The sequence below is a fragment of the Manacus candei genome, unplaced genomic scaffold (genome assembly GCF_025592945.1).
Source record: "Manacus candei isolate 608988 ecotype Guabito, Panama unplaced genomic scaffold, ASM2559294v1 h1tg000067l, whole genome shotgun sequence".
NCBI classification, from domain to species: domain Eukaryota; kingdom Metazoa; phylum Chordata; class Aves; order Passeriformes; family Pipridae; genus Manacus; species Manacus candei.
The window spans coordinates 2,377,565-2,388,310 of NW_026138115.1; the positions used below are offsets into that span (position 1 = coordinate 2,377,565).

The following is a 10,746-nucleotide window of genomic DNA, read 5'->3' on the forward strand; positions in this document are numbered from 1 at the left end:
TGTAAAACACAGGTGGTGTGACCACATGGGTCCAGCTCTGTGTGAAAACATGCTCTGGTGTACTGGCCTGCCACTTCCTTGCCTGTCCTTTGGCAGTGTCTGCACCTTGTGCCAGCTCACACTTGTGGAGCACAACACAGCAGTCTGTCCTTCAACCAATTGCTGCATGAGGTAAAGAGTGACCCCAGTCTGGCTGAGGTGGGCTGGGTACCATGGGCTCCTGAATGCCCATCTCTGCCTTCATGCTGCCATCCCTACAGTAACCCTCAGCTACTACAAACATCAGTTTGTATTTTAAGATAACTATTAGAGATGTCCCCAGAAATTGGCCCTTATTAATGGTAATGTAGATAATTAAGAAATAATGTATCATTTTAAACAAATATGACAAAGAAAAGCAATGAAAAGTCTGGTGTAGAGGAAGCAAAATATTTCTGTGCAAAATACTAACTTGAGATCTGGCTGCAACATTCATCCAGCTGTCTTTTCCTTAGGCTCCTGTCTAGTATTATATATATGTTTAATTTTACTCACTTCAGTACTTCTACTATATGAACTCATGCAGTTTACAGAAGTTAATGATGCATGTGAAGTATTTGGTAGAGTGAGTAGTATCTGGATTCCCAGCAGGAGGATGTGTAGAAATGCAGGAGGACTCTTATGACTGTTCTAAGCAAAGGCAGGGTTTGGCCATGCATATACAGCAAAAATCAGGTGCCTGCCCCCAAAAATTGTCTTCACTGTTTACTCTGCACCATTTCTAAAGTAGTAACACTTGTCTGCCCTGGTTAATGTTTTCTAGAGGACGCTTTGCTTTCATAATGCTATTTAACAGTATAAATAAGAGAGGGAGCTGTGGGATAGTCCTGCTGAAGACAGCAGAATCCTTTGAAGCTGCTGTAAGTAGTGATTTTTTGCTTCCTATAGAGACTTCAAAAGTGTCTCCTCTTTTTGCAGGCAGTTGATTTTAAATCTTTTCATCTTAAATTGAAATCTGTCCTAGATAAAGAGGCTTTTATTGGGTCAACTGGATATAAAGGACATAGGTATCACAATTGAGGCAATGAGTTGCCTACACATTGTCAGGTGGCTGACAGAAGGAGTAAAAATCTAAAAACCAGAGTAGGGTATCTAGTTGCCTTGCAGGACAGCAAGGTGATCTCTGGACCCAAGAAATCCTAAAAGTGGGACTTTCCGTGATGTACCCCCTGCTAGAAGAAATAGGCTCTGCTCCATTAAAAGCCTGAGGGTGGGTGATTAGAGCTTTTTTTTTTTTTTAATGTATTAGTGATTCTTTTTAAGTAATTCTGCTGATTTTTGTATTGAAGGTCTACAAGAAATACTTTGCTTAGGGGGTGGTATATCTATTATCTGCTTCCCTTTCAGAGGAGACATTGCACTAATCATCAGATTACAGGACCGTTGAGAGGGAAGGAGAGAAAACTTCACGTGCTCAGGGGAGTGAAGATCACAGTGAGGTCAACACTCTCAATGAGCCAGAGACTGGGCTGTGGTCAGGTGTACACTGGAAAGTAGAAACTGGGAACCTGGTCTGATCTGTTCTTGCAGAGAGAAGAAAATCTCTGCTGTCTCACCTGACTTCCCTAACCACTGCACTCATTCTTTTTTATCTACTTTTTCATCCTCTGGCCTCAGTAATGCTTCATCTCTGAGTGTGTGCATTAACTCAGGTTCAACAGCAAATACACGTGATGGCCTGGTAGAACAGTGAAAGCTCATGTTCACCTGTTTCCAGGTAAAAGGAGGCCTAGAAGTGGGTGATGCCACTCTCTGGGTGAGCTCCGCAATGCTAAACTGGCTTACAGAAGATAGAAGAAACAGAAAACAGCTCTGTGAATAGTCACATACATTTCTAGAGGATAATGTAAACTTGGCTTCCATGTTTCTGCTGTGAAAGGAATTACTTTTAATGAAATACAGTGGTTAGCTTCTGTGAAGAATCCAATGCCCTTGGTTTGTGTTTGCAACCTTTTGGGGGCCTCAGGCATAGAGGCATCAAAACTCTGAATGAAAAGAGAAGTAAATGTCTAGATGATCAGTCTGGAAAAGGCCCTGATCATGTCCAGGTGCATATAATGAAGTATGCAGAGAGCTTTCTGGCCAGCCAGGAAAACACATGAGTTTGTTGTGCTGTTTGAGTAGCTAGTCCTACAGCAGGATCCTGAGGTCATGTTCTCACACACAAATATGGCTAGTCAAGTCTTTCTTTTGTGGGTTTTTTTGTGTGCTTGGGTGATTTTTTTTGTATATTTCTGAGTAGCTGATATTAGTTCAGCAGACCCCACTGATGGTGGTAGTGGTGGTGCTGTGTCTTGATATGCCTGGTGCTCCCATAGTGCAGGTTTCAGGAAACAAATTTCTCAGATTTCCTCATTCGGAAACAATTAGGAGGGTAGCAGCACCATCTGGTGAGCAAACAGCTTTTCTATTTCATGCCTGCATATGTCTTTGAGTAATGCAAGTTTTCATGTTGACTGAAATGAGATTATCAGGAGTACCCCTTATGGGAGAAGTATGGGATGAATATTCATCTCCTGGAATATTACATGGGACTCTAAAGGCAGAAAGTTGTCTTCAGAATTGTCTCTCCAAATCATAGAGTTAAAATCAGCCCCCAAACGGATAAATTAGCTATATCCACAAAGAAGCAAGTTCTGTCGGTCAGAAAACTCAGTCCAGCTCACTTCCAGGTTTTCTGGTGGAATTATTCTAGGGTAGCTTCAGCTAATCCCAGTGTTCTCCATTTTCTTGCTGAGTTGCATGGTAGGGAAGATTGTGTGAGAGGGAAGAGGTAATATACTCAGCAAGTGTTATCACCAAGTCTACTACAGATAAATTGCTGAAAACACTGTCCTCCCAGCGTTGGCATGTGCTTGTGTCATTATCTGGTTCGATTGAAAGCTCTTCTTTAAGCAAGATATTCTTGAATACCACAAATGTATTGTCATTGTAACACACACAAAGAGAAGAAAAGAGGCAGAGGTAAATGTGGTTTTTTTCCAGGTTATTCAACAAGTCAGTGTAGATTTGGATTTTGAATTGAAGTGCTTTTCACTTCTACTGCCAAGTTGATGGACAAACTGTTTTTTCTGGAGATTATATGAGTAAAGGTCTTAAAATAGGGAGCTTTCTGCAAACTTAGCTCCTTCAGGAAATTTCTTAAGAGCTTTATAGCTCGTGTTCTCAGATCTTTGCATTTTAATAAATCATTAGCAAGTATGCCTCGTAGGAAAATCCCTCAATCATTAAGGCCACGTGAGAATCTACAGCTTCTGTTTTATGCTGGAAGGGTCTCTGTTGTCAGTTTGTCACTGGTTGATCACTTGCCAACCTAGAAGCCACAATAATATCATATGAAATACTAAGTATCAAGTATGAAGTTACAATCCTCAATGATTTTATGAAGGCTTAGATGATGGAAATTTTATTATAAAAGTACTTTTATGTTTCAAAGAAGGGACTGATGGAGTGGGCCATTTATATCTTCAAGGCTTAAACAACAAAAAAAGACCTCTACAAACTGCAGCTGCCAAGTCTCTTATAATCTTATGCTTTTAAAACCAAACATTATCAAGATTTTTGTGAGGGTTGACTCATGATTCTTGACTGTGATTGGCCAGTACTGAGTAACAGATGGATGATTCAGATTCAGATTGTATTTAATTATCTGTGAATTCAGAGTTGTAATAAAAGGAAATTAATTCCATGAAAGTACATAAACTAACCACAAAATGTGAACATGTCATAACTACATAGAGCAAAAGTATCAGGATAGGGAAAATACCCTTCAGAAAATGGTAACCAATTTTTTAGAGAACCCTTACAGCAAACCCATGCTGTATCCACTAGCCACAGTTTTGAGGTCAAGTCAGTTAAATACCTTGTCTACTTTGTATTCCAAATAAATAGAAGTTGGCATTTTTAGGTGTACATAGAAAAGCCCATGTATCTGCTATATTTTGTAATAAATACTGAATGTGATGAGATAGGGAACAAGTAGCAACTTATGTTTAAAATAAAATGTTTCATTTTTTGGTATTCATGTTATTCTTGATAAATTATGACTGCAGCTGAGTAAATAGTTCTTAGTAAATAATTTAACCAGAGACAAGTTCTGAATCAGCCTGCTGGATATGTGGAAATAGATTAAGCTTAGCTCTGATGCTTTTGTTTGGGAGCTGATTTCTTTTCAAAGTCTGACTAATATATTGGCTCACTGTTTTAAATATTTAGAACTGGACCTCTTATGCTGAGTTACAAGTAACTGGATATATTGAGAAGTATCATTCCAATGTCAAAATCAGAGACCAAACTATAATTTAAAACTGTCTTGTACAGTAATTGAAAATGAAGTTACCAAGAACCCTTATAGTTCTTACACTTGTCAGTAGCACTGTAGGTGTTATTGCAAAGAGGCCTGCTTTTTAGAATTACTTATAACAAACATGTAAATGTTTGAATATTTGATTATAGCTTGAAAATGTTTTGTTATTCTTATAAGTCTAACTGTAAGTGGATATTCAACTACAAATATAATTTTCTCCCTCTGATGTTATAGATAAAGCTAGACTGTAAGCATAGCACTTTCTGACAACAGAAAGTCTCTCAAGTTGAATCATACCGGAGATGAAAGGTGCTATTGCTGTAATATATCTCTCCTTGCACAATTTTAGCAAATATGGCTCATTATCTCCCCAAATCCTTTGCAACTTTTTCACCATTTCTTTGCCCTACATTCCTACTCTGAAATGAGGCCTATTGGGACAGTCATATTCCTATTTCCAAAGTCCCTTTGTAAGAGCTTATACAGTGCAGGGTATCAGCTCTGCAATGAAATGCAGCTATGACAGCCAAGTGTAACACATTGATAAATATATTGCCCTTCTACCAGTAGAGCACCTGATAAAAATAAGGCCTTGTTCTTTGTTAATGATATTGACTGCTTCTGGTGAGCTGAAAATTAACCCACTTGAATGATTTTGTTGGTCTATGAAAAGACAGCACTTTGTTTCAGGTTCTTATTTAAAGCATTACATTATTTCTATTCTGGAAAAAAACCCCAAACACCTGTTCCTTAGAGAGGTAGTGCTGAAGAACAGCCACTACTAATTTGTCCTTTCTTGAAATAGGATGCATTATCAATCTGACCAAAATTTTATTTAAAGATATCCTTCCTGCCTGTTTGCTCAAATGCTGTTTGTATGTAGCTACTAATTGTTACTCACTTGCATGAATTTCTTCTTTCTCCTTTTACTCATAGAACATCCAAACTTCTTCTATGATGAGCTTTCCAGAAATTATTTAGACCATTAGTGTCAAAAGCACAGTGGTACTGCAGTCTTCTAGTGATTATCCATGGTGTGTTTTCTGGTGGGATATGCTCCATTCTTCAGCCTGCTGAGGGTGCTGTGTATTCAACTAATCCATGCTGAATTTTGCCTTTGCAGGTATTTAGGGTGAGGGTGGCAGAAAGAGTTGGCAGACACTTGCCCGGAGACCTGGGAAAATAATAGAAAGAAAAATCTGGCAAGAATTGGAGAACATGGAAACTGAGGACAAAAGAAAGAGATATGATTTTTTATTCAGTGGTAATGACAGATAACTATTTCTACCTAATTAATTTACTTACCTTAGAAATATCTTCTTTTTTTTTTTCATAGGATTTTAATACAAGAAGATGAAGAACTCATTCTACCTAAGTTTACTACTGGCTGGGTTTCATGCTGTTGCCTATAGTCAGCTCCCACCCAGTCACCACAATGGACATGATCCAAACGATCCTGAACACCACATGCATCATGGAGGTGAAGCAATTGCTTGCCTCAAACTTGTGCCAAATAATGCTGACTTTGCATTCCAGTTTTTTAAAGAGGTTACACTGGAGGCACCTGATAAGAACATTTTCTTCTCTCCTGTAAGCATCTCCAGTGCCTTTGCAATGCTGGCCCTAGGGGCTAGATCAGCCACTCAGACCCAGATCCTGGAAGGACTTGCCTTTAACCTTACAGAGATTGAGGAGAAAGAGATACATGAAGGCTTCCACAACCTAATTCATATGCTGAGCCATCCTGAGGGTGGGGTCCAGCTCAACATGGGGAATGCCATCTTTGTAACAGAGAAGCTGAAACCTCTAAAAAAGTTTTTAGATGATGCCAAAGCTCTGTATCAGCTGGAGGCTTTTACCACTGACTTTAACAATCCCCCGGCAGCTGAAAAGCAGATCAATGATTACATAGAGAGGAAAACACACAGGAAAATTACTAATTTGGTCAAGGACATGGATCCACAGACTGTAATGCTTCTGGCTAGCTTTGTTTTCTTTAAAGGTAAGCACTCCAGGGTTCGCGTTCACATGATTCATCTTTACCAACAGCCCTAATGTCAGCTGCCTCACTTCAAAGCTGGTCTGGGGAGAATTTCAAATGATCTTTGCTGGGCCAGAAGATCCCCTCATGGCATAGTGGAGGTGGTGGAGAGGTGGCAGGATCCTGCTCGGCATGGGGAGGGAGCTGTGGGCCTGTGTGGCTTGGTTGTCTTTGTGACAGCTCCAGAAGCTCTGCTCTGAGCCACAGCTGCCCGTGTGTGGAGCTTGAGCGCGTGTTCGTGGGTTTAACCGTAACTCCTATTGCCCCATGTTCTTCTGATTTTCAGTAAAGGCACTGAGACTCATGCATGACCTAATCTTTTTAATACTTCTTTTTAAAAGTGTGCATGATTCAATGGCCTAATTTACTACATACTCCTTTTTTTCCCCTATCAGAGTCCTTTATATATACATTAATATTTATATATGGAAAAAGCTGGTAATGAATAGGGAAGAACATTTTAAGGAAAAAAGTGGAAACACTGTGCATTTCTGGTGTGGGTTAGATGATGTGCTCTTAAGCCTGATATAACACATCTACAAATTGAGGCTTATGATTAAAGTCAATAGAAATTAAATGCATGCAGTACATGAGTACATAGATTATGTTTACAGAAAGGCCACTTTAGATCACCTGAACAGAAAAGAAGTGGTAGACACAAAGAAAATGCCTAATTATTTCATTACTGGCATCTGAAACACAAAGTGAAACTGGAATCCAATGCATTCTTTTGACCAGGTAAAAAGATTCTTGCCTTACTGTGATACACATTTTAAAGTGTTATGTTTGAAACTTCTGTATTTAACACATGGAGGAATAGGTGAATATTATTATGAGCTATATAAAATTTAATCTATGATGGGATAGAACATGGGATATTCAGTTAAATTCTCCTTCTTTGTATCAGGCAACTGGGAAAAGCCTTTTAAACCAGAGGATACCGAAGAAAGGGAGTTCTTTGTGGATGCTGAAACTACTGTGAAAGTCCCTATGATGTACCAAACGGGCAGATTTGACTTCTATTTTGATGAGGAGCTGTCATGCACTGTGGTACGGCTGCATTTTAATGGCAGTGCTACTGCATTTCTGGTTCTGCCAGCAAAAGGGAAAATGAAGCAGTTAGAGCAAACTCTGGACAAGGAAACCATCCAGAAATGGTCAGATCATCTCTTCCAGAGGTAATCTTCTGCCAGTCAGCTGCAGCAGCACCTATATTTATAGTATTTCACTCTTTTGGGAATGCAAAGACTATGAACTTGGTGATTCTGGGAAGCGAGTGGGTTATTTTTGGCTTGTGTGTCCTACCTGTAAAAATCTTGCAGCTGGTTTGTATTTAACTATTCTTTTGTTGATGCTTGAGTGATTTGCTGCTCTCCTAACCAGACTATCCTGATGGGCTTCCAGGAGTTCCGAATAGCAAGCCTAGATTGGTGTTTCTAAAATACTCCATCAAGTCAGTGGAATAGTGGCAATTTTTAGACAAATCTTCTATACCAAGATTTCAACTAATGTGTTTTACCTCTCATATATCACCGATACACCATGATTCAGGCCCATGTCTAAACCTCAAATGAACCATAACTTTTACAGTTTGTAGTATTGCATCCATACATAGTACATCCTACACAAACATCTTCCTTACAGAAACCCTTGCATCACTCAGCAATTGTTAGAACGGGCAAGTGATTAATTGTGAATGTCCCGATTTTCTGGCATTTTGTTTTGAAACTATAAAAATCTAATGAGGTTCAGTTAGCTTCAACCATTGACACTAACATCAGCTAACATGTTTTACAACCTTGTTTGTCTGGGAGAGATCTTAGCAACAGCAGATGAGTAATATCAGGTTAATACATGCTTAATTTACCAAGCTCTGCCCTGATTCACAACTAATAAGGCTGTGCAGTTCACACCCATGTATCTCAGTGCATCGTCATAGAAATACCAGCACAGTTTGTAAAAACATACTGGGTAGCAAATTGGATATAAGCTAATAATGTGATACCTCAAATATCAAAAATAAAAATGTGTCATTCTCAGCTGTAATATCAGGATAATCCTTCTCTAAATTAATTTGTGGTGCACGTTCATTCGAGACAAACACAGGAATAACTACTTCATGGGAGAAACTGTGAGAACCAAATGGCAATTTCCGTTCTGCTGTTGAGGCCAGTGCTAGAGGTCCCATCCTCTTCTAATGCACAGGGCAGTATCACACAAAGGTTACAGAAATGCAGTTTGGATCCTGTCTGTTTTGCTATTCAACCCAAGCTGCCTCTGGGCAAGAGAGCAAAAGGCTTGAACTACCTAAAGGGTAATCACTGCTGCAGGTGACTTGGATGCTCTGAGCATCCCTGAACAGTGCGTGAAAAGAAATCCAGCAGAAAGCATACTAAGCAGGAGCTGTCTACAAATAGCTCACAGTCAAAGGCAAACTTGATCATGACCAGTCCACAGGAGGACATGGCCATGTCCAATTAGAGGACATGGCATCCAAAAATGCAGACAGCAGGGCCAAGACCTTTCCTGAGCCATACTGAATGCCACAGTTATGCCAGAAATACTTCTTTGCTTTGAAGTGCTGGGGTTTGCCACACTTCTCCCCAAGCAGACTTTGTCAGGACTTAACTTCAGCTCTTCATCTTCTTGAGCGACATGAGCTGTCACCTCAGCCCTCATCTTCTCTGACTGTAAAGCAGGGGCCTTGTTACTGTCCTACTTAGCAGAGTGCTCTCTGATTTCCTAAAGCAAAATACCAGATAAATACTATTATGATTACTATTATTATTATGATTAAGAATGATAGTGCTTCTATCAGCATGAAAAGCATCAGCAATTGAATTAGTGCCCACTGCACATTCAGAGTCCAAATCCCTGGGGTTTGACACTCATGGGAATTGCACAGCTTTCTCACCATCATTTATATTGGTGAAAAATTCTTCTCATCACCCACTATGTTTCTCTTCTACCTAACAGCTTTATGGATCTCTACTTCCCCAAATTTTCTATTTCTGGGAGCTATGAAATAAGTAACACCCTTAGGAAGATGGGAATTGTGGATGTGTTCACCAACCAGGCAGATCTCTCTGGCATCACTGGCACCCCAGAGCTGAAGGTTTCCAAAGTAAGTCTGTGGCTGCTTTTTTCTTTCACAAACACAGAGGAAAACCCCTCAGTGACAGCATCCTGAAACACCAGCTAAATACAGCTCCCAGCTTCCCAATTTGCCTGCAACAGGGCTCACTTAGGCCTCAGCCCGCAAGCTTACAAGAGGAGTTTGGTCCCTGGTGACACTGGAGATCAGACTAGGTCACTGCATGTCTGTTTTTTCAAAGACCGGTATTGGCCAAGATTTTTTGGGCAGTAACTAAAACATGAGAGGAATATCAACCCTTGGCTCCTTGACAGGAACTGCTAATGCTTCCAGGCACACCACAGCCTGTCCTCCCCGCCTTGGAGACTCAGTTTTGGAGGTGCAGACAAACACTCACAGGTGGAGCCTCCATTCTTCATCCAATCTTTTGGACTTCTTTTTTTTTTTTTAGGGGATTTATGTAGCTCCATCCTGGTCCTCATTAAAGCAGCCATGACTACAACAATGCAGCTCTTCTGCCTCTACTCACTCCTCAGTAGATGCCTCAAAGTAGGGCTGCTTTAAAAGGAGGCTGATTCATCCTTCAGGTGGCTGTTGACTGCCCAGAATGACTGTATTTTCTTTTTTCCTAGGTTGTTCATGAGGCTTCTCTGGATGTTGATGAGAGAGGTACTGAGGCAGCAGCAGCAACTGCTGCTGAAATAGTGCCAATGTCTCTTCCTCCTACCATTGAATTCAACCATCCCTTCCTCATGCTGATTTTTGACAGAGATACAAACAGTACACTCTTCATAGGAAAAATAGTTAACCCAACTATCACTAGCTGAAGTGAAATATGACTTTTGTTTGCTATTACCAATTAAAGATGTGAAAATGCATGACATGATTCATTTCCATTTGTACCAGAGTGTATATTGTTCTTTTTCAGCAACAGTTTTGATTTTTATGCCATCGTCAAAAATTATTGGTATTGACCATGACAATTGCTGAAGAGGAAAGAAGGAAAATGTTTTAAATTCAGCTAGTAAAGAATGCCTTTTTTACTTTACTGAAGGTCAAGGAAAGACCCAAGATTTGCCAGCATTCAGAGAGAAACATATATATTTCAATGGAAGACTCCTGCTTAATATGTGATTGTCAGCCAGAATAGCAGACAAAATTATGAACATTTTTGCAAATAAAGCAGAAGTGGCTGTAATTTACCACATGTAAGCAAACAAGAGATAGGAATAGTTGGATCAACATTGCAGGATCACAGGAAAAGGA

At 39.9% G+C, this 10,746-nt stretch overlaps 1 protein-coding gene across 2 annotated transcripts; it reads left to right on the plus strand.

Moving 5' to 3' along the window:
- Window positions 1-793: 793 nt before the first annotated feature.
- Window positions 794-10,358, plus strand: LOC127479554 (alpha-1-antiproteinase 2-like). 2 transcript variants are annotated; one of them, XM_051806691.1, is made up of 6 exons: window positions 859-899; window positions 1,387-1,478; window positions 5,682-6,347; window positions 7,294-7,564; window positions 9,363-9,510; window positions 10,113-10,358. In XM_051806691.1, exons 3-6 carry the CDS (start codon window positions 5,699-5,701, stop codon window positions 10,305-10,307), a joined length of 1,263 nt encoding a protein of 420 aa, XP_051662651.1. In that variant the 5' UTR covers window positions 859-899; window positions 1,387-1,478; window positions 5,682-5,698; the 3' UTR covers window positions 10,308-10,358. The 2 variants fall into 2 exon arrangements, with proteins under 2 accessions (XP_051662652.1, XP_051662651.1); XM_051806692.1 differs by lacking the exon at window positions 1,387-1,478 and having other exon boundaries at window positions 794-899.
- Window positions 10,359-10,746: the final 388 nt, after the last annotated feature.